Source organism: Hyla sarda, chromosome 1, assembly GCF_029499605.1.
Source record: "Hyla sarda isolate aHylSar1 chromosome 1, aHylSar1.hap1, whole genome shotgun sequence".
Classification (NCBI taxonomy): Eukaryota; Metazoa; Chordata; class Amphibia; order Anura; family Hylidae; genus Hyla; species Hyla sarda.
The window spans coordinates 218,834,609-218,859,568 of record NC_079189.1 but is presented as its reverse complement, the minus strand read 5'-3'; the positions used below and the strand labels follow the sequence as shown (position 1 = coordinate 218,859,568).

The following is a 24,960-nucleotide window of genomic DNA, read 5'->3' as shown; positions in this document are numbered from 1 at the left end:
TCGGTGGCTGGTGCCCATATTTTCAAACAACAGATCAATGTCAGTGGGCATGCATCACTATTGTTGTCAATAACATTACAGACCTATGCAAGGATATATCCTTTGTTAAAGTAATGTATGGCTATGTCATCCTCTACAAAAGCTCTATGGGAGAGCCGTTCAGCAATCTTCGGCTCTCCCATAGAGCTTAATGGAAGGGGCGTGGCGGCCTCCGCTTCGTGCGTGGCTTGTGACGCGCTCTTGTGTTGGAGAACCGGAGCTCCATTCAGGAGATCGCGGGGGGCCCCAGTGCTCTAAAACTTCGGATAGGGGATACGTTTTTCTTGGTGATGCTTATCCTTTAAAGAGGCACTGACTGACACACCAACATAAACTATTAAAGGAGTATTCCGGGCAAAAACATCTTATCCCCTATCGAAAGGATAGGGGATAAGATGTCTGATCGCCGGGGGCCCGCCGCTGGGACCCCCGCGATCTCCCTGCAGCAGCCCGCATTCTATGCCTAGCTGCGTCTGAAGTTTCGGAAACCTCCGGGCTTCCGAGACGGGGATGTGACGTCACGCCCCCTCCCATAGAAATGAATGGAGGGGGCGTGGTGTGACATCACATCCCCGTCTTGGAAGCCCGGAGGTTTCCGAAACTTGAGACGCAGCTACGCATAGAATGCGGGCTGCTGCGGGGAGATCGCAGGGGTCCCAGCGGCGGCCACCTCGCGATCAGACATCTTATCCCCTATCCTTTCAATAGGGGATAAGATGTTTTTGCCCAGAATACCCCTTTAATATGTTGAGATATAGTAATTCTAGGACTAACTGTAATATACAGAATATAAAATAAGTGAGTACACTCCTCACATATTTGTAAATATTTTATTATACCATTTTATGTGACAACATTGAAGAAATGACAGTCTGCTACAACATAGTAGTGAGTGCACAACCTGTATAACAGTGTTTAATGTTGTTCCCCCTCAAAATAACTCAACACAAAAGTGAGTACATCCGTAATCGGAAATGTACATATTGGGCTCAATTAGCCATTTTTCCTCCCCAATCTCATGTGATTTGTTAGTGTTACAAGGTCTCAGGTGTGAATAGGAAGCAGGTGTCTTAAATTTTGTGTTATCACTCTAACACTTTCTAATATTGGTCACTGGAAGTTCAATATGGCACCTCATGGCAAAGAACTCTCTGGGGATCTGAAAAAAAGTATTGTTGATCTAAATAAAAGTTGCCTAGGCTATAAGATTGCCAAGACCCTGAAACTGAGCTGCAGCATAATGGGCAAGATCATACACAGGTTTAACAGGACAAGTTCCACTCAGAACAGGCCTTGCTATAGTCAACTAAGGAAATTGAGTGCACGCGCTCAGCGTCATATCCAGAGGTTGTCTTTGGGAAATAGAAGGATGAGTGCTGCCAGCATTTCTGCAGAGGTTGAAGGGATGGGGGGGGGGGGGGTCATCCTGTCAGTACTTAGACCATACGCCACACTCTGCATTAAACTGGTCTGCAAGTGTGTCTTGCCTACAGTCAAGCATGGTGGTAGGAGTGGCATGGTTTATGCCTGCATGTGGACTGCTGCCACTGGGGAGCTACAGTTCACCAGGAACCTTGAATGTCAACATGTACTGTGACACACTGAAAGAGCATGGACCCCTGCCTTCAGAGATTGAGCCGCAGGGCAGTATTTCAACATGATAACAACCCCAAACAAACCTCCAAGATGATAACTGCCTTGCTAAAGAAAAATGTCTTCAGACCTAAACCTTATTAAGCATCTGTGAGGCATCCTCAAATGGAAAGTGAGAAGTGCAAGGTGTCCAACATCCACCAGCTCTGTGATGTTGTCATGGAGGGGTGGAAGAGGACTCCATTGGCAACATGTGAAGCTTTGCTGAACTCCATGGGCTTCAGGCAGTGCTAAAAAAATAATGATGGCCACACAAAATCAGTGTTGTCAAATAAAAAAGTTAAAATAAAATATTTACAATAATATTAGGACTTACTCACTTATGTGAGAAATTGTATGTCTTTTAAAAATGTTTTGGTTTTTGCCTTATATTTAGTCATTATAAAAGGAGACATGAGCAGCACAACAGGGCTGTTATCTGGCTAGAACTAGATTCGACACAGATAAAGGTGACAGGAACATGATCCTAATAACAGTGTAACATTTTTTTTCCCCCTTGGTGACAGGTATGTTTTAAGATTGGTTCGGGTCTCAGTGCTGGGACCCCCATCCGATCGTTACAGCCGGGTGAAGTGTGCACTCCCTGGCTCAGTGCTCAATGCAGGAGATTGGCTTCATAGACTATAATAAAGTCCATCTCCTGTAATCAGTCAAGCAGCCCACTGAGTTAAGTGCACAGCTAACATTTTGGAGGGGTCCCAGCACTAAGACCCTGTCCGATCTTAACTTTTGATGTTGCACAGATAGTGGGATTTTTTTCTACAGCACCCAATACACGTATATGATAAGGCCAGGGGCTATTAATACTCTTCAGAGTATTATGTAGACTAGATGGGCCGAACGGTTCTTATCTGCCGACACATTCTATGTTTCTAAGAAGAATTACACAGTGTCCATTTATATTAAGAGATTGTCTGTGTAATGCAAGACAGGACTTCCAGAGAGAAACATTCTGCAGCCACCCTCCACTCTGTTCAAGAGATAAGGATCCTGAACAAGGAAACACCCCGCTTAATTAAAAGGGGTTTTCCAGTCATTTAACTTTGAGGTCTGATTAGTGGGGTTCACTTCATTGGGAACAACACAATGTCATTTGCTTAAGGCTGTTCATTGATTATGTGCCAAAGCCAGTACTCTGCTAAGGAACTGATTCATGGGGGGTGCTGGGTGTCCACACAACACAGATCAAACATTGATGCCCATCATAGGATAGGCCATCAATGTAAAATACTTGGAAAACCAAAAGTGGGCATGGAAGTAGGTTTTCTAAATTGTACAACCCCTTTAAGTGACATATTTAACAATCTGACAAATATATAGAAATAGCACGTACCTGCCCAGATGAGGCCAAGAGATTAATCACTGTAAGAAGCATCCATCCTCTGCTGGTCTCTTCACTCTGGTTGATCTCAAGGAACTGGACTATGGCTCGACTTGCAGCCTCTGGGAAAAGAGGTGGACAGCCAGGAATCTGATCAATTTGTTTCATATAATTTTATATATTTTTTTGTCCTATGGACACAGATCCAGACATGGGAGATCCATATTATAACTTTAGAGATCAGGCAACAGTGACTATATGTGATCACATCCATATCAGTTAAGTCAGGTAAATAACTTCAGGACTCTTTTGTAGCTATTCTAGCATTACATTCCCAAAGATTGTCTTTTGACAAAATTTAACCCGAAGGAAGCATAGGATAGAGTGGGAGATACTGAGCTATTAAATAAATGACCAAATCAAGAATAACAATAGCTAAATTATAAACCTTTTATTACAAAAAATTCTATTACAGAATAACGTACACAAATCCCCATAAAAACAGTAGATATCAATTAATTCACAAAGTGCAATAATAATAGGGACAATCCCCCGTAATACATGCCTCACCCGACACGTTTCCCCGTAATTCAATAAAAGAACATACGGTTCATCAGGGGTACAAAAGCAATTAAAGTGGTCGCTTTAGGATTGTCCCTATTATTATTGCACTTTGTGAATTAATTGATATCTACTATTTTTATGGGGATTTGTGTACGTTATTCTGTAATAGAATTTTTGTAATAAAAGGTTTATAATTTAGCTATTGTTATTCTTGATTTGGTAGTTTAGAGCTAGCTAATATTGATATATATATCAGTGATTGCTATTAAATAAATGTCAGAATTTATCATTGTGTTTACCCCTTTTTTTCCCCATCAATATTTGGTGCTATATTGGCGCAAGTGTCCTTTTTTTGCACCTTTTTGTTTACACATTTCTGCTGATTTGGAGTTGTAATCCACTGATTTTGGCAATACGCATGATATGGATGGGTTTTATGAACTGCGCCTTTTTGTGAAAAGGCACCAAATAATAAAAAAAGGCGCAAAACCGCCAAAAATATACACCAGCCCAGACTTAGCTTAGCTTTTTGGTGTATGTGGAGAGTGAAATTTCAGAAAATGTGACCTGCACAAAATTTATCAAATACTCAGTGACCATTTAATAAATTTGGTGCTCCTACACATTACCAGCACACAAAAAAAAATGTGTAGAAAAATGCTTCACTTACACTACAATGATAAATGCCCCCCATAGTTTTTCATTATTTAACTCCGCTAATGATTCCATAACAAGATCAAGTGATTGACACCTTTTCTTGTAGGAATTTGTACATAAATGGATCTGCCACTATGTATAGTTCTGGCTGCATTTATAGTTATTTTCCATGAAAATTCTAACTCAAATCATAGAAAATTATACATCTCCAAGGATCTCAGCATCTCCCCCTTTATCATATACTTAAAAAGGGGAAGGGTAGGAGACTATTCAGGTGTTGTTTAAACCAGGTTTTCGTTTCAAGTACCTTTCCTAAGATCATGAGGATTTTTTTTTATAAATATAAAGCAGTCAAGAACAATTCAAAGATTGGCTAATATCTTGGTGAACTGTGTTAACAGAACCAACAAACAGAACCAACAAACCTGTGGACTTGTTGGATGCCCTCCTCCTTATCTCAGTGACCATCAATCGGGAAACTTGCGTAGTAAACTGTAAAAGGTCTGAGAACTTTTCAGTCATTGTGCTAGGAGGTGCACTTCCAAATACCTAAAGACAAAACCAGAAAAGTTATCTATTTATCAAGCTATCCCAGCAGCCCCTATGGACTGTACGTCTTCATGTAGTATCGTGACCTGTGCGGGTAGCACATTCAAGCTGAACTCAATAAACATATATTAGAAATGACTAATTTTATAGGGGTTCCCTGTTTCCATTGAGTGGATAAGTTTACATAGTTTGCTTTAAAATTCTGACTCCAAACTCTATTTTCGACACTGCAATTCCATTTCTGACTCCTTTATAAATAGTTAATTTACAATAACTAGTTATAACAAAGTAACTGTAGTCAAATGTTAATCTCAGGCTTTATTTTATAAATAGCGGTCTTAGACTGACAGAACGCAACATAACTCAATATGAATATGAGCAAAATTATTAAAGGGGTACTCCACTGGAAAAAAATTGTCAACTGGTGCCAGGAAGTTAAACAGATTTGTAAATTACTAAAAATCTTAATCCTTCCAGTACTTATCAGCTGATGTTATGATCCACAGGAAGTTCTTTTATTTTTGAATTTCCTTTCTGTCTGACCACAGTGCTCTCTGCTGACACCTCTGTCCAAGCGCCTTTGATGTCACACGCCATCAGGATACCACGAGGTCTTCATTAATCCATCGCTTGATACCATCTACAGCGAACGATCTTGGAAGCGGCTTCTATGCAATCCGGTCTGTGGTAGGCAGACCGTCGCGGTGACGCACGCCAGTGTCTTTTACCATCCAGGATTTGCGGACCTCACCATCTATCCTCAGGTGGGTGATGCTTTGTTGGAACTCGCATCAGGCTGGTAACTAGATTTCATCTATTTGCATTCAGTATATCGGAATCCCATATCATTTATGGGACTTTAGATCATTTCTGGACTATCAGTTGCCGGATTACCGAAAATGGCATCAAATTTCATATCATTCCTTCAATGTTACTTATCGGTGTTTGTTCTCAACTTGATTTTATGTTTTAACTATTATATCCGATTATCCTCTGCACAAGGGCCCTGTGCTACGAGGCTAAAATATACTATTTGATATTTTGTATTTTAAATAAAATTATTATCTATTTTTTTCTTTTATCTATTATCTTGTAATTGAAGCATGATCAAATGATTTAGTATTGTATATTGTTCATCTATGTATCAGGTAACTGGTACTAGCCTTGAGGGGTTGGTCACCGTTTCTCGCACCAATTGATTTAAAAAAAGAAAAATTCCAATGGAGTACCCCTTTTAAAGTGACCAAATAAAGTTAAAAACATATGTACAGTCATGGCCGTAAATGTTGGCACCCCTGAAATTTTTCAAGAAAATTCATTATCAGCACTGTATCAGCACACACTGCAGACTATGCTATACAGAACTTCGAATATTTGTCTATTGGACAATAATATACAAACAGAATAGAGTGCTTGTGATGCTGGGTTTTTAATTCACTATCAGCTCATTATTACTATCACTATTTTCAGTTAATAAAAGTTAAGTTTTAACAATCTTTAGTGAGGGACAACAAGTGGACCTTTTTACTCAGTCCTGATGGGCTGAGTTGTAGTATATAAGAAACGGGTGTTTAGTCTACCCCTCACTTGGGTTGTTGATCCTTGAGATCTATAATTTGAGTCTTGTAACGGAGCATTACATCACAAATAATCTTATTTTTCCACAATTTTGAAAGGGTGCCAATAATTTTGTCCAGCCCATTTTTGGAGTTTGATGTGACATTATGTCCAATTTGCTTTTTTTTTCCTCCCTTTTTGGTTTAGTTCCAATACACACAAAGGGAATAAACATGTGTATAGCAAAACATGTGTTACTGCAATCCTTTTCTGTGAGAAATACTTCATTTTCTAGAAAGATTTCAGGGGTGCCAACATTTACGGCCATGACTGTGTGTGTGTATATATATATATATATACACACACACACACACACACACACACACTAGCTGAGTACCCAGCATTGCCCGGTTTTTCCTTCCTAATCCTTGTTGGGGAGGAAAATCAACAAAGGAGGAAGCTTTAGACTTTTATATAGGGGTGTAGGTAAGGGTTAATTTAACTATCATATCTTTTTATTTGACATATAAGTAATATGTGTACCAGGTATTATTGAAATATCTCCAGCCGTACGGAAGTTATGTGGGAACATACATTTCCCATTGATTTGCATGGGATTTTGAACAAAAAACCCAACCCTCACAAATGGGGGTAGTTAAGGGTTAAATTAACTATCCTATATTTTAAGTGGACATAAAAGTAACATGTGACCAAGTATTATCGAAATATCTCCAGCCGTTTGGAAGTTATGCAGTAACATATATTTCCCATAGACTTGTATGAGACTTTAAATGGTTACTACGCTACCTAGCGTCCGGAACATTGAGATCCGAACGCTGTGTGTGGGCTTCTGTGTTCACGCCCGCCCCCTCGTGACATCACGCCTGTGGGAGGGGCGTAACTGACATCATGCCCCCTTCCCATAGACTTTCATTGAGAGGGGGAAGGCCGCGACGTCACGAGTTGGTGGGCGTGAATAAGGAAGCCCGCACACAGAATGCGGAACTCAATGTTCTGGACACTGGGTAGCGGAGTAACCCTTTAAAAAAAATTAAAAATTAAAAATTAAAAAATAAACCACCCTGGCAAACGGAGCGAGTAAGGGTTAAATCACCTATACTTTGTTTGTTGTTGACATATAAGTAACATGTTTCATGTTAATATCTTTAGCCGATGCTGGAACATACACACATACATTGAATTTTTATAAATATATATTTGTTACTATTTGTCACCAAAAACACACTGCTGCTCTAGAAAACAGTTTGCTTATTTGGAAAGTAAACCTAATCTTGCTGGACACTTAAAAATAAGTAAGAAACAAAAAAAATCCATGTTTTACTGCTTACATTATAGATAAAATAACATGGCACAATTGTTTAATGGTTACAATAAGGACAATGTAGTAAGTTTAAAAAATGTACTATTATATTGCACTTACCCTATTAAATACTGGCAGCATCATGTAAAGCTTTTCTTCCTGTTCCTTCTGAGTCATGTGTCTGGCAGGATGGCAAAGCTCGGTGAAGAGCCGCCTTAGATGCATTAGGCCAAGCGCATTGTCCTGCGGGCTGCACTCCTCTTGCCGAGGCCGGCCCATTATTCTCTTTACCATATTCATGGTTGCACTTTTGTTAATGCAACCCTCTCACCTACAGAATGATAAAGAAAACACAGGATTGTATTAAAGGTGTATGTATAAATAGGACAGTAAATTAAGAAGGGGAGAGAGTCATCCTCCTTTGCAGGGACTGAAAACTTGTCATCAAACAACTGTTTTGCAAAGCTTTATATATTGGATGGATGCTGAATTGAGATTTTGAAATATTTATATGACCTATTTTTTATGACCTTTCTAATATACATCATAAAAAAATATGATCTACTTTTAATAGAAATAATGGCTTATAAAAGACTACCAGGGTCCCCATACCATCCAGATCATGGTCCTGCATGCCTGTAGTCTCATCTTTGTCCAAGCTGAAGCACAAGTTGGAACAAAGGCCAGTAAGTGAGGACAGGACTAGCACTACTCTGTGCTCACTCCTGTCCAGTCCTATCAGACTGTAGCATAAAAACAGAGAGGAGGAGGGTACTGAGAAGTCTGCAGTGATTCGATGAAGAGACCCAGCACTGCAAAGGAGACTCAGGGAGGAAGTAAATGCATAGTGAGTGCCGGCCAGCAAGTGCTAGCTTCGGACACGCCCATTCCTGATCAGTGGATGTCAATATGAGTGAGCAGCAGAAACGAGGGATTTATGAGCCAAATACAGAAGCCAGATAGATAAGACATGTAAAGCATTTGCACGATGCTTTACATGAATAACTTATAGAAGCATTTTTTTTTTTTGTGATATGACAGGTACGCTTTAAGGGTTGGAAAAACAACATACCAAATGGTGTTATGTAGAAGAGATGTTCAAAAAAAGCAGGTGGGGTCTCATCTGCCCCTGAGTGGCAGATGTCAAAAGAATGATTGATCATTTGTTTGCTCTGTCATCTCATTCCATGTAGGGGCTTTTCAGGGTTAGAATAACAGCAGCTTTCTTTCAAAAACTGTGCCACACTTTCCTACAGGATATGTGTGGTATTACAGCTCAGCCCCATTCACTTAAATAGACCTAAGCTGGAATACCACACAGAACCCATAGACAGGTGTAGCACTATTTCTGAAAAAAAAAAAAAAACTGCCATGTTTTTCTAATCCTGAAGATGCCCATTAATAACACTTTTGTATAAAGCAATAATACCAGACTCAATTCTCAGGCAGAGACGGATATCCTGGTGTTAAAAGCAAGATGTGGTGTATTTACAACTATCTTGTGATAAATCACACAGCAGTCAAAGGGCACATGTTTCCCGGGATTAGTGTAAAAGGTGTTGAGCATATTGGAGTTCCAAGACAGTGAAAGAAACCAGAGAAAAAGCAGCTTCCCAGCTGATATAAAAGCTCAACGTCCACCCAGGACATAACCCAAACCACTGCTTCCCTTCTGGCCTATCTAGTGGAAGTGGCCACTCGCCTGAAAAGGAGCCATCTACTCCCTACATACTGCTAACCAATGAGGATTCACAGGACCACCGTTTTTTTCTTGCTTCATATTCAGAACATAACAAGGAATGTGCACCTTTTAAAATAGTTAAAACAGGAAAAAAGTTTTGCATATGTAATGAAAATGGTAAAGTGCGCTATTCTAGAGTAAATTCCAGCTTGATGTAAATGATCATTTTAGTTGTATTCTTCTTTGTTAGCACGATAACAACTCTTTGCATTCTTACAGCAGAGGGTGAGAGGGACATAATGTACGTTTTTTCATATGCCCATTAACACAGCAAAAAGAAGAGCTAATATCATAATACCATAGCCCGCTGAGTGCCCTTTAGCATGCCTGCATACACCAAATGATGTGGTCCAATCCAATAAATTGCATAGATTAAACCAGGACAATTTATTTTCTAAATTAACATAAGATGTATACAAATTCTCTCCAAAAAATGAGGGAGGATAAATATATTACTTGTGAACCAGCATACGCACACTAAGATTCTACTCTGATGCGGGGGTATTTCAATATAGATAGACATAAATGTGGATGCTATATACAGAGCATAAACGGTACAATGAAGAATTCAGAGAAGTCAACCATTACTCTTATATGTATATATCAGTATAATACCAATATTAAATTCGTAATCCCAATCAAGACAATGGTGTCATAGCCACAGATGCACAAGCTTCCTTCCGTAACTCCCATAAAACTGAATAGAGAAAGTCGTGTTTGTCATCAGTTTCTTATATAGCCCCAACATATTCCCCAGCAATGTACATAGATTGCCACAACTCACATGGGTTTCAAATCTCATCTTTCTATCTCAGACACATTCACAATAGGGACAATTTCATAAGAAGCCAATCATTTCATTAGTCTTGTTTTTATAAGGTAGGTAGAAACCAGGAAGAACCAATTGTGCCATTGGTTGGATTAAAGCCAAAACCCCAGTTTGTGCAAGGAAACAGCAATATCCACTAAGGCATCTTAATGATCTGTTTAGGAAAAAATAGTGAGCCTACATCAAGTGAGGCCCTTGTATAATTTGTGAAAAATCTACATTGAAGAAACGGACACATTTTTTTATTTATTATTATATTATTATTTTTATTTTTTTATGGTGCCCATTCATAGTCACCTTTGTAGCTATGTAGCTTTCTTCACCCTAGCATGACACAAAGCAAGATACAAGTGGTTTGGTTTCTTTAAAGGTGAATTTGCAATTGAAAAGACAATAGAAGGAAGACATTACGGAATTACCATAAGTACACAATTACAGTCATGTGGAGAGATAAGTGAATAATAGCATAGAATTAATTATAATGTTTAAACACGACATCTGAAGACAAGAGTGGGTGGCAGCAACTGGTCTGCATGGTATTTTTAGTCCTAGTAGTCTGGAAAAGCACGGAGCAGTATGTCTGCTACAAGACGGCTTGTTATTTTATTAAGGTCTGCTATAATTACACTTAATCTGATGATAGACTCATACTTTACTATACAAAACCTACCAGCAACATCCAACTGCGCTAATGCCTTTATGTTTCATGGCCATAATACGAGGGCACAAGCCTTCAACAGTGTACAACCTACCATCCTTACGTACTCATATTTTGTAGAATAAAGAATGTAAACTCAGAATACTGAACTAGACAAGACTGAATCTGCCTAAAGGTAGAGTAAACTAATCTGCTCCTTATGGCTACAGGACAATAAATCGAGTGTAATCAAACAAAATGGTAGCCATGCCATTTTACCAAGAAGTAGCCAAGAACTACTGTCACCAAATGAACTACTTTCAGTGGTATGTGATTTATAAAACCACTATTCTTCTGCATTAGACTGGAAGTAACAATAAAAAAAAATCCCACTTAATCACTGTAACACAACTATCGCTGCCACCACTAAGACAATAAAATAAAAAAAACTAGGGCCCCCCAAACAAATGGAGGACTAGAAAAACCCTCAAACTATGATTTCGCAACAAGTCTTTAGATCATTTTCACATGTCTGTAGAAATCACAAACCAGTAATGGGAGTCTTTTCCAGACAAAGGCAGAACCTAATAAAGAAACATTTCATATTAACAAACAATGGTCAGTTACAGTACATAACGAAAAATAACAGATGACAAATAGACTATTTACACCCAACAGAAAGGAAAAACTCATCAGAAGACCTAACTATTCACTTAAATGGTTATGTAAAGAACTTAAACGATTAGGAGGAGGAATAGGAGCTGCCCCCCTCCTAGTCATACATTTATGCCCAAGAAATGGGAAAATGACTTTATCTTCCACCTCGGACCAGGCACCCACATTATATTTCTATATCTGAGTTCTCCATCGACTGCCCTTTCTAGGGATACCTGACAATACACCCCTAGTGCATTAGGCTTATCCAGTGGATATAGTTTGGGCTGCCAAAGATTATATCACATTACCATTGTTCTTATCAACTCTCACCATTTTCTATTAGATCTGCTGATATAATAAATGTCTTATGCCTTTTGGCTGTACTTCTCTGGCACCTGGTTTTCTCTTACTATAGGGAAATTGAAGCAACACACTGTGCTTATTGATATCGTGGGCTGTTCATGTATTCTGGATCTTTCCAAAGAAGAGACACTGCTTAGCTAATGATCACTGACAGACAATGTGGCAAGAAGCTCTTTGCCCCTGTTGGAATGAACATGTAAGTGGAGCTGCAGGGGCCAGAGGTAAAAAGTTAAAACATTAAAGTATATTAAAAAGTTTCACAATTTTACATGTCAAATAACAAAACATATCTTATCCATATTCCATTTGTCTATGGGACAGAATTTTGAAAAACAGCTGGCATATGTGTACAAAAGTGACACTTTTTGCTTGTATCTGGATTTTTCACCAGTCTTCCTTCTGCAGCGTTTAAATCATATTGTCAGCTTGGGCGGCAAAAAACTGCAGCAGTCTGCGTGTGTGTCACTCTAACTCCATTGCCTACCAGCAACTACCTCTGCATCCTCCCCTTCAACTTCTTCACATCTCTCACTCTGGACTCTAGTCTTATAGATTTTACCAGTGAATTTTAGAGTGTTCAATGCAGGAGGCAAGGGGGAGGAGGATAGGAGTATGACAGTATAAGAAATAGGCTTTTTTTTTTTTTATATATAGATATAGTAAAAAATATTTTTTCTATGCATATACAATTGATTTATGGATAGAAGAGGCCACAATATATGATCACTATTGTTGTCTTTAAAGAGTACCTCTCATAAAATGTTATAATCCACCTTGTTCACTGCCCCCATCATGATAAACCACCCCCTGCCTTTATTTTTATTATTTTCTAGTTTTCTACCTTGATATCGCTCTGTATTTTCTGCTCAGTCTCAGATTCACAGACTGGAAAGAAGCGTTACCCAGCAGGCATGACATCATCTGAAGCCATACAGGGGAGAACTTCCTCTCTCACTCTGCTACACATAGCCCAGAGCAGTTCAGTGTGAGATGAGCTATGATTGGCTAAGGCTGCACCCCACCCCCTATGCAATCCAGACTGTATTTCCTGATTTTGGACTTCTGCCAGGCCAGCAGTATGTGCAAGAGATGGGGGAAAATGTGCTCTGGACAAGTAGAGAGACACCTAGGCAGATTTTTTAAACACAAATAAAACAGAAAACTTCTTTTTTTTTTTTTTTTTAAGCAAAGTACATTAGAAAGAGTTATTATTTACCATAAGGAGTGTAATAGCAAAAATTTGTTTTAATGAGAGTGCCCATTTAATCATTTGAGAAAACAAAACTTTTTTAAAAAGAATTTACCAACTGGCTACAGAATTACAGTTTTATGTCTGCTTTATATAGGGCAGTACTGCAGCTCAGTGGTTAGTACTGCTGCAGAATAAGTTGCCACTACATATAAGCAACCGAAATGAAAAATATAGCAGTCATCATATCACAAGCAACTCTACTGTATAAATGTCTGATCACCTAATGCACTATACAAATCTTCTACGCCAAAACTGCCTGAAGACTCCACTGAGCAGAACAGCTCATTATAAAAACAACAACAAAAAGGTAAAAAAAGACTAAAGTGACATTATTATTATTATGTTTTACTTAATTTGGTGCCAATGACAGGCTAATGGAGATGGGGGCAAACAGAGTTGGATAAACCGCTGGGTCCGGGTTAACATTATGCCTAAAAGTTTGTCACCAGGGCTGAACTTTTTTGCGCTCCTTTCCTCTCTATAGGGTTATATGAGGGTAGGGGTTGTTTGGTGAAATTGATTATTGTATCTGTTAATATATACTATATATTTTTTTATTTTTTTATTGAGAAAAGTAATAAAACTTATTTAAAAGTAAACATAATTTATTAAAAGTTAACATTTAGGTCATAACGTCTAATTCCCTATTGCACACTATTGAACATTTTATTTGTGATTTTTGACAATAAATAGCAAAGTTATAAATACTCCACAAGATGGCGTTATGAAAATTGCCATTAAACCTATGTTCCATAAAGATTGCGCCATCAGACATTTTGTTGATATGAAATTTACAACAGAGAGCACTGTGACTTAACCCCTTAAGGACGCAGACCATTTGGGCCTTAAGGACGCAGACAATTTAATTTTTACGTTTTCGTTTTTTCCTCCTCGCCTTCAAAAAATCATACCTCTTTTATATTTTCATCCACAGACTAGTATGAGGGCTTGTTTTTTGCGCGACCAGTTGTCCGTTGTAATGCTATCACTCACTTTACCATAAAATGTATGGCGCAACCAAAAAAATACTATTTGTGTGGGGAAATTAAAAAGAAAACCGCAATTTTGCTAATTTTGGAAGGTTTCATTTTCACACCGTACAATTTACGGTAAAAATGACATGTGTTATTTATTCTTTAGGTCAATACGATTAAAATGATACCCATGATAACATACTTTTCTATTACTGTTGTGCTTTAAAAAAAATCAAACTTTTTAACCAAATTAGTGCGTTTAAAATCCCCCTATTTTGAAGACCTATAACGTTTTCATTTTTCCGTATAAGCGGCGGTATGAAGGCTCATTTTTTGCGCCATGATCTGTACTTTTTATTGATACCATATTTGCTTATATAAAACTTTTAATAAATTTTTTATTAATTTTTTGGGGAATAAAATGTTATAAAAAAAAAAAGCAGCTATTTTGGCCTTTTTTTTTTTTTTTTTTTTTTTTTTTACGTTCACGCCATTCACCGTACGGTATCATTAACATTTCATTTTAATAGTTCAGATATTTACGCATGCGGCGATACCAAATATGTATATAAAATATTTTTTTTAACACTTTTTGGGGGTGAAATAGGGAAAATGGGACAATTTACGTTTTTGTTGGGGGAGGGGGTTTCTTTACTTTTATTTTTACACTTTAATAGTCCCCATAGGGGACTATTTAAAGCAATCACTCGATTGCTAATCCTGTTCAGGACACAGCACTGTATAGGACACAGCACTGATCAGGGTTATCGGTCATCTACTGCTCTGGTCTGCGGGAAGGCAGATCAGAGCAGAAGACTCCCGGAAGACAGCGGAGGCAGGTGAGGGGACCTTCGGCTGCCGTGCAGGATGATCGAATCGCCGCGGCAGCGCTGCGGGCAATCTGATCATCCATTTTTGTGTCCGCAATGCTGCAGATGCCGTGATCTGTATTGATCATGGCATCTGAGGGGTTAATGGCGGACATCCGCGTGATCGCGGGTGTCCGCCATTACCGGCGGGTCCCTGGCTGCGATCAACAGACGGGACCTGCCGCGCATGATCCGGGCATCGCTCCGATGCCCGCGGTTATGCTTAGGACGTAAATGTACGTCCTGGTGCGTTAAGTACCACCTCACTAGGACGTATATTTACGTCCTTCGTCGTTAAAGGGGTACTCCGGTGGAAATTTTATTTTTTTTAAATCAACTGGTGCCAGAAAGTTAAACAGATTTGTAAATAACTTCTATTAAAAAATCTTTATCCTTCCAATACTTTTTAGCAGCTGTATGCTACAGAGGAAATTATTTTCTTTTTGAATTTCTTTTTAGTCTTGTCCACAGTGCTGTCTGCTGACACCTGATGCCCGTATCAGGCACTGTCCAGAGCAGGAGAAAATCCTCATAGCAAACCTATGCTACTCTGGACAGTTCCTGACACGAACAGAGGTGTCAGCAGAGAGCACTGTGGACAAGACAAAAAAGAAATTCAAAAAGCAAAGAATTTCCTCTGTAGCATACAGCTGCTAATAAGTACTGGAAGGATAAAGATTTTTTAATAGAAGTAATTGACAAATCTGTTTAACTTTCTGGCACCAGTTCATTTAAAAGGGAATGTATCACCTAGATTTATTTTTACTGATCAGAACAAGATACTGAAACATGTTCTATTTTTATTATCGTTTTCTATTTTCTGATTTAAATTTTTTTATTACATTTTGTGTACATTATTATGGGGGCTGCCATCTTGCCTGAGCTGTTTTTAACAGTATTTGGTAATATGCTTTACAGCAGGACCCATAGACATAGGGACTAGAGACGGCAGCTGTCCCATTCAGATGAATTAGAGACGCTACTAGGCATGCTCTGTGTTCATTCTATAGGGAGGGGGGAGTCTGAGCTCTGCTGTGAATGGTGGTGAATCCCATGTTATTTAGGTGTCACCTTTCACAGTATTCCTGTCTGTGGTGAGAAGACAGACATAACTTGGAAATGATCTGTACAGAACAGAACGAAGACTGCAAGATTTCCAGATTACTATAATACAATACACAGTAAAATGTAAAATTAGAAAAACAAGACAAGTTCTTAAAAAATACAAATTGAAACAATAGGTCAGTTTCTGATTTTTTTTTTTTTTTAAAGGGGTACTCTGGTGGGAATTATTTTTTTTTTTTTCAAATCAACTGGTGCTAGAAAGTTAAACAGATTTGTAAATTACTTCTATTTAAAAATCCTAATCCTTCCAGTACTTATCAGCTGCTGTATACTACAGAGGAAGTTGAGTAGTTCTTTCCAGTCTGACCACAGTGCTATCTGCTGACACCTCTGTCTGTGTCAGTAAATGTCCAGAGCAGAGGAGGTTTGCTATTGAGATGTGCTCCTACTCTGGATAGTTCCTGACATGGACATTGGTGTCAGCAGAGAGCCCTGTGGTCAGACAGAAAAGAACAATACAGCTTCCTCTGTAGCATACAGCAGCTGATAAGTACTGGAAGGATTACGATTTTTTAAATAGAAATAATTTACAAATCTGTTTAACTTTCTAGCTAGCACCAGTTGATTTGATAAAAATAGTTTTCCACCGGAGTACCCCTTTAAGGTCTATGTTCACACTTGCTTTGTGATTTCTATTATAGGGCCTAGCAATGCATTGCTGGATCCATGATACAAACCCTTTCTTCTTATAATGATATTCATTGGGTTTTCTTCACTGGAAAAACAGTGTTACATCAGTGCCACCAATGCAGATGTGAGCAGAATCTTAAAGGTAATGGGTCACCATTTAATTTTTTTTTATAAATAAAATGATTCTATCAAGATAAAGCATTTAATTTATGTATTTAGTTTTAGGACAATGCAATTTTAATGTTTATTAATAAAGTGTGTACTGGGGGCTGCCATTACTGTAGCCTCTTTGTGGTGTGTCACTTCACAACACCTACACAGTTGCTTTATGGCAGGCACAGGGCATAAGAAGTTAAGACTGAGAGTGGTTTCATAAAAAAGCATGGGCTGCTTACTGCACATGTGCATAGCACAGGCTAGGTGAAATGAAAGGTGGAGCCAGCAGCCATTTTCTTAAAGTCCCTGAGGAGCAGTGACCTATCGAGACATCTAGTGTGTTCTTTACCACTCTTCAGACACCAATAAAATGGTGACAGTGGAATTGAAGAAACTAGAATACCCATTCTCCCCCTCTCCTTTTGCACATAGACCGAGGAGGAAGGTAGACGGGCGAGTTTCTTTTGCAGCAGCCAGACAAGTTGCTTGCTTTCACCAGATTCCTCATGTTAGCCCCTCTGCTGGTCAACAGTGGGAGATTCATTTTTCATATTTGGTGACAAGTTATATTTTTTTTTATATTTCCAAAAATATTTTTTAAAAATGTGAAAAAAAAATTTGAACCTCTAAAAATTTTTTATCACATTTGGTGGCACATTCCCTTTAAGCTATCACACACATTAGACAGCGGAAATATGCAATGTGTCTAGGGGCTTTTCATCTTGGAGTAAACAAGACTGGGCATGATAGCCCTTACAATGCCTGACCCTATGTTCTTCTTGAAGACAGATCCTCTAAGGTGTGTCTAGCAGCAGCTTATATTTCTCTTCCTATAGAATAATGCATGAATGCTTGGGTTATCCAAGAATGTTTACTTATCAGGAGGGTGCTATAGGTACCTGAATGGGCATTTGTCTAATGGGTATATACATTAAAGGGGTTATCCAGGAAAAAACTTTTTTTTATATATCAACTGGCTCCAGAAAGTTAAACAGATTTGTAGATTACTTCTATTAAAAAATCTTAATCCTTTCAGTACTTATGAGCTTCGGAAGTTAAGGTTGTTCTTTTCTGTCTAAGTGCTCTCTGATGACACATGTCTCGGGAAACGCCCAGTTTAGAAGCAAATCCCCATAGCAAACCTCTTCTAAACTGGGCGTTTCCCAAGACACGTGTCATGAGAGAGCACTTATAAGCTTCTGAAGTTAAGGTTGTTCTTTTCTGTCTAAGTGCTCTCTGATGACACGTATCTTGGGAAACGTCCAGTTTAGAAGAGGTTTGCTATGGGGATTTGCTTCTAAACTGGGCATTTCGCGAGACATGTGTCATCAGAGAGCACTTACACAGAAAAGAACAACGTTAACTTCCGAAGCTCATAAGTACTGAAAGGATTAAGATTTTTTAATAGAAGTAATTTACAAATCTGTTTAACTTTCTGGAGCCAGTTGATATATATATAAAAAAGTTTTTTCCTGGAATACCCCTTTAAAGTGTATGGCCAGCTAGTCATCTTATAAAGTAAAATATTACTATCAATGTGACAGTTATGGGTCTTGTGGGCAGGTGAATCAAGTATGGGTAAGAAAAACGACACTTGGGAGATACCTAGTTTTTCTATCAAAATGTATCTCAACCACGTCTCACCACTTTGCATATTGATACTATACACACAGATTTTAAAAGGTCTTTGGAATAGACTAGAACAGTCAGCTTTACTGATTTATGTCTATTTTGCAATACCATGTTTGGACCAGTCCCTTATACATTTAGGGCAGAATAAGTCCACTGATGGAAACCTTTGCATATGACTTTGCTTAGGAGGATAAAAGAATATCATTTATCTACTACAGCCCTCATCTGCCTTGTCCTACCACAGAACCTGCTTGCTGCATGAAATGCAATCTTCTACAAATCCGACGGGTATAAGCAGCAGCTGACTGTTACTTCCGCTAAGAACACAGCCATTCCATCCGCCCAAACACATACTTGTGTCAGGTCAGAGCCCACACAGTGGCTTCCTCCATGCATTTCTTTGCCAGCAATCTGATATAACAGCTGAACTGATCTGTAGTGCCATAGCAATGACTGCTGAATGCCGCCAGCCTCTGCCAGACAAAAGCAGAACTTGAGAACATTGACAAAAAAACCTTAGAGCATTTTGTCTATTTCAAGGACTAAAATGCCTTTGCAGATTTCAGTGCACATTCATCCAGCTTGGTTCATTAGAAATGGACTCTGGTTGTACAAAACCTGTCAAATATTTGTCAAGTATGCCAAGCTTAAAGAAAACCTGTTATTTTCCAAATAAACCTCAGAAAATTTTCATTTTTGTTCAATAAAATCCCATTCATTCAACCAAAATAATCTAAACAGAAGTTTAACACTAACCATTACACCAGGGATTCCCAACCACGGTGCTGCAGCACATGTGTGGGCCCGTGGTGCCGCGGGATTTTGGGACTGCGCACACAGCGCCCCCTTGCGTCCCCCTCTCCCTTGCGGCACAGTGAACCGGAAATGGTGCCCTTGGGCGGAACAAGCTGCATCTGCGCCGGACTCCTGTGCCTGCCGTGGAACTGCAAGTTGCGCGGGCCGGCTTGCTTAAGGTACCGTACCCTTTCCACCCCTGTTACCCCTTCTCAACCCTGTCCAAACCTCCCCCCCACCACCAAGGTCCACCCGCTACCCCCCCCCCCCCATTGACCATGCCTGCCTTGTCCACTTCCCTGTACATCCCTGCCACCCATGTCCACCCCCCGTCACCCATGTCCAACCCCCCGTGACTCATATCCACCCTCCTATCATCCCCGTCACCCATGTCCACCCCCCTCTCACCCATGTCCACCCTCCTGTCATCCATGTCTGCCTTGTGCACTGCCCTGTCCATCCCTGTCACTCATGTTTACCCACCCCATCTACCCCCGTAGTCTACCCTGTCATCCATGTCCACCCTCCTGTTCACCCATCTGTCCCTTTGCCACCCCAGTCCACCCGTCACTTCTGTCCCTCTTTTACCCCCTTGTCACCCTTGTCCACCCCTCTGAACCTCTGTCTCCCATGTCCACCCTCCTGTCATCCATGTCCACCCCCCCATCCAATCCTGTCACCCCTGTCCATCCCTGTCACCCATGTTCACCCTCCATTGTCCACCCCTCTGACCACATCCTTGTCCCCCATGTCCACCCCCTATTCACCCGTCACCCCTGTCCACCCCTCTGTCACCCCCTGTCCCCGTCATCCATGTGCACTCTTCTACACCCATCTGTCACCCTTGTACACCTCCCTACACCCATCTGTACACTCCTCTATAACCATCTATCACCCATGTACACCCATCTATCACCCATGTACACTCCTCTACACCCCTTTGGCACCCATGCACACTCCTCTATACCCCTCTGTCACCCATGTACACTTCTCTACACCCCCCTATCACCCATGTCCACTCCTCTACACCCCTCTGTCACCCATGTCCACTCCTCTACACCCCTCTGTACACTCCTCTACACCCCTCTTTCATCCATGTACACCCCTGTCACCCATGTCCACTCCTCTACACCCCTCTGTACACTCCTCTACACCCCTCTTTCATCCATGTACACCCCTCTGTCACCCATGTACACTCTTCTACACCCCTCTGTCACCCATGTAAAAAAAAGTGCTGAGTCTAATATGTTTGTTTTGCAGGTTCAACGGTGAAGAATTGTGTGTGGAAGAAATCATGATGATGGCCCGGACCATCTCGTCAACCTTGGTAGGGGTGCCGAGGTGTGCCCCGACCCGAAAATGGTTGGGAAACCCTGCTATACACATTAGATAACTAATTCATGCACATCTCCGATTCATATGTAATCTTTGAGAACTGTATTCTGGATACAGAGGCGTAATAGGGTTGTTTGCACACGCTTTAATGTTGGCAAATCCTACCTATATGTTACTCAGTACCTCCATCCTGATCATGTACATGTAATTTTTATGTATCTATCACCCATACTTCACAAAAAATAGCATATTACAGCTGCTCAATGTCTTTTCCATCTTATCAAAGGGAGGAGGCGTGTCCTTCTCTTGCCTGCACTGTGATGAATCCTCCCCCTTCCCCACTCTGCTGACTCACTGCTCTTGGTTGCCCGGAAGCCCTGCTCTGTAACCCTTTCCTCTCTGGTTTTATGCTTTACACACACACGCAATGAATATTGGAGATTGCCTGTACTCTACCACCAAAGACAATATGGTGAGTGCATAACATATTCCTATGTCATTTATGTGTATCATCATAATATAGGATATATATCATCATAAAGGCAGTCCTGTAATGCTGGGACTTGTAGTTTTGGAATAGTTGGAGGTACACTGTTTGGACAACATGTTTTTGCAGCAATGTTGCCTTCAGCTGTGTGCCTACTGCTTCTGCAAAACTACAACTCCCAACATGCCCATCCTTCGACTGTCCATTCATGCTTGGAGTTGTAGTTTTGCAGCAGCTGGAGGCACATGTTTATTAAAACTCTGTGTTGAAGCAGTGTGGGTGCAAGCTGTGTTTCTCCTGCAGCATTATCAATCAGCCATCTCGTGTCCATGACCCTTGCACACTCTCATGCTGTTGTAGGACTCATCAATTTCCCAGGCGGTATGGGGACCCCTAGTGGTGGGATTTTCAAAGGCAGTTTTCTTTTATAAAAAGATTTTTTTTAAAGAAGTATATAAGAAAAACTATTATTTTGCCAAGATGTACAACATATAAAAAGTTTTTATATATGACAGTGCCCATTTAAACAACCATACATGCTCAAAGGAGTTATTTAGGATTAGAAAAATATTGCTGTTTTCGTTCGGAAACAGAGCCAAACCTGTCCACGTTTTTTGTGTGTTATTGTAGCTCAGTTCTCTTGGTGTGAATGGAGCTGATTTGTAATACCACATACAACCAGAGGATAGTTGTGGCTCTGAATTTTGAAGAAAGCAGCTATGTTTTCCTAATTCTGGACTTCTTTAATGCACATTTACACAAGCCTATTATCTGGCAAATGAGCACTCCTAGGAATGCCCACGTAAAGTAGCCAGCATTCAGTCATAGACTGATCACATCTTTGATGCGGCCACAAAATCATAGTTATGGGCCACACATTGTCCTGTGTAAAGAGGTGATGTGCAGTTGATAATGATGAATCTGTGGGGCTGCACGATGAAATGAGCCTTCTGAAGGATCTGTAAATGAGCACCAGCACTAAAATCGGCACTTGTTTCCCCCAATTCATTGGCCTGTGTTAAGGACCTTTAGGCAAGATATGCATGTCTGTGTATGGAGAGCTGTTGGATGCATCTTTTAGTGTCATTCAATATATAGCAATCTCACAATAACAAAAATTCTTGGAAAATCTATTTTGCTCTACGTAAGGATTCCTTTACATAGGAAGCTAAGTAGTTGAATACAGGTGTTGTCTGACTAGGTAAATGTCAAATCAGCACTTGTTAAAAGGACCATATAGACAGCCAAATATTGGGAGTGTGAGTGACCGCACGAACAATCCAGCCGTTCACTTCCGTAATTGTCAAATTGTTTAAAGGGAAGATGTGCAGCCAACAAACAGATCAAAACCCAGTGATCAGCTGATCACTGTACTTTTTAGACCATAATTGGGTAATTTGGCCTTAAAGGGGTACTCCGGCCCTAAGACATCTTATTCCCTATCCTCTCAATGCAAGCCTATGGGAGGGGGCGTGATGGCCATCACGCCCCCTCCCATAAACTTGCTTTGAGGGGGCGGGCCGTGATGTCACAAGGGGGCGGAGTCGTGACATCACAATACTTCAGCCCCTTGGTGGTGAGGCTTCAGACACAGAGCCAGGTGGGTGCTGCATGAGAGATTGCGGGGGTCCCCAGCGGCGAGACCCCGCGATGAGACATCTTATCCCCAATCCTTTGCATAGGGGATAAGATGTCTTAGGACCGGAGTACCCCTTTAAGCCTCTGAAACCTGGAAGCATGTGGATCATTTGTTTACATACTGTTAACCGAAGACATTATTCAGACAGATGCCCATGAACATACACATGTCTATGGATGAGATGTGGGTTACCAATTACCCTTGGCTGCAACAGTTCATTGGTATCAATCAATGGCAGAAAACCCCTTACACCATAACAATATATATTACCTTTTATTTCTTCTCATCAAAGCTAGAGTCGGCAGGGGTCCTTACTTCTGTCAGACACTGTCAGAATCCCTGCTAAATTCGAGTTCCCATCTACTTCCCATAGAAAGTCAAAGACATTAGAGACGCAAATTCCTGCAAAAACAGAACAAAAGCAAAATTTCATCTTTCACAAGTAGTAAACCGTGAATAACAACATGATACACAGTGAAATAAACCTTCAACTTTCTAAAATATGCATAAATAAATTTAATATGGAAAGAAGATCTTCATTTAGTGTAGGAAGTGGGAATTGCCAAAGCAGAGGTGCAATATATTGTTTTCGTTGAAGTGTAGAGGTGTGCGAATTTGTTTACATTCTGTTCCGATGAAGAATATAGAATATAAAATACAATCAGTTCATTAGCTGGTAGAAATCAATGATATATCATGACAGATAGACTGGTCCACATTGTGAACTGTAGCGATAGGGACTACGACAGAGAGAATAGATGTCAGACAATAATTAATCTACCGAGAGAACACATCACGCAGCACTACTAACAAATGTCACTCTCTAGTTTTCCTTGTGCCTTAAATCTCAAGACTAAGGCAAAGAGTTTGAGGCAATCAACCAAGTTAATGATAAGAGGAAATCAATATAAATGAGGTAGGAGCCAACTCTTCTGGGATTTTGTCAGAAAACACAAATTTTACTAAATGCAAATAGGAACATATTAATATGAATATATAGAGAGAAAGAATAAATGGAGTTATGGAAAAGACCCTCCTTACAGATGGTTCTCTAGAAGTATGGATGCTTTGTCTGGGCCTCAAAGTCAAGATGACAATATAAGCCATCATATAAGGTTAAAGGGGTACTCCGGTGAAAAACTATTTATTTATTCATTCACTTATTATATATTTTTTTTAAATCAACTGGTCCCAGAAGGATAAACAGATTTGTAAATGGCTTCTATTTAAAAATCATAATCCTTTCAGTACTTAACAGCTGCTGTATGCTCCACAGGAAGTTCTTTTCTTTTTAAATTTATTTTCTGTCTGACCACAGTGCTCTCTGCTGACACCTCTGTCTGTCTCAGGAACTGTCCAGAGTAGGAGCAAATGCCCATAGCAAACCGATCCTGCTCTGGACAGTTCCTAAAATGGACAGAGGTGTCAGCAGAAAGCACTGTAGTCATACAGAAAAGAAAATTAAAAAGAAAGCATACAGCTGCTGATAAGTACTGGAAGAATTAAGATTTTTAAATAGAAGTAATTTACAAATCTGTTTAACGTTCTGGCACCAGTTGATAAAAAAAAAAAAAAAAAAATAAATTGTTTTTCACTGGAGTACCCCTTAAAGAGTATTGCTCCAGGGGAGGACAAAACACCCCCATGAGGGAGTTGTCAACTGTCGCATCTTAAAAGGGCTATCTGCAATTTTCAAACAATTCATAGAATTTGAGGCTCACAGATGAAAGTCCACAGTTCAGAGCCCTTGTCTGTTAGCCAGGGTAGAGTGGCTACCAAGAGTCTTTCTGTGGCAGTGGAGGACCCAACATATCCCTGGATTTGCAGAGAACAGCTGAGACATACATGATTAATGTATTATATCCACCTGTTTTCCTTCCTTGATAATATGTTGTCATATCCTATAATGTCATAACCTATTTACACTGAGCTAAGAAAGCTCAATCCTCCTGCTGTATTGCATTGTCGTCCTGCCTGCACGTCTACTCAGTCCTGAGACCAGCCCAAGCAGTATGTAATCTCTTGTCTGGGTTATGACGGGTAATACTGCCTATACTTTCATTAGACCAATAACTACATATAGAGATAAACACCACCCAAAAAAATAATTTTGGATTTAATATCATGAAGAAGCTTTTGATACACCCTTCTGTTCCTGAGATATGTGGGTTTATAATT

General features: G+C 39.9%; 1 protein-coding gene across 4 annotated transcripts in view; it reads right to left on the bottom strand.

Annotated features, from left to right (window-relative positions):
• WDFY3 (WD repeat and FYVE domain containing 3) overlaps positions 1 to 24,960 on the bottom strand; it is a 250,866-nt gene that overhangs the window by 165,565 nt on the left and 60,341 nt on the right. For all 4 annotated transcript variants that reach the window (XM_056568763.1, XM_056568762.1, XM_056568764.1 and 1 more), the window contains 4 exons: positions 23,053 to 23,184; positions 7,782 to 7,992; positions 4,660 to 4,783; positions 3,026 to 3,135 (listed from right to left, as the gene is read on the bottom strand). In XM_056568763.1, coding sequence (XP_056424738.1) covers positions 3,026 to 3,135; positions 4,660 to 4,783; positions 7,782 to 7,961 — 414 coding nt within the window. In that variant the 5' untranslated portion in view covers positions 7,962 to 7,992; positions 23,053 to 23,184. The remainder of the gene's footprint in view (positions 1 to 3,025; positions 3,136 to 4,659; positions 4,784 to 7,781; positions 7,993 to 23,052; positions 23,185 to 24,960) is intronic.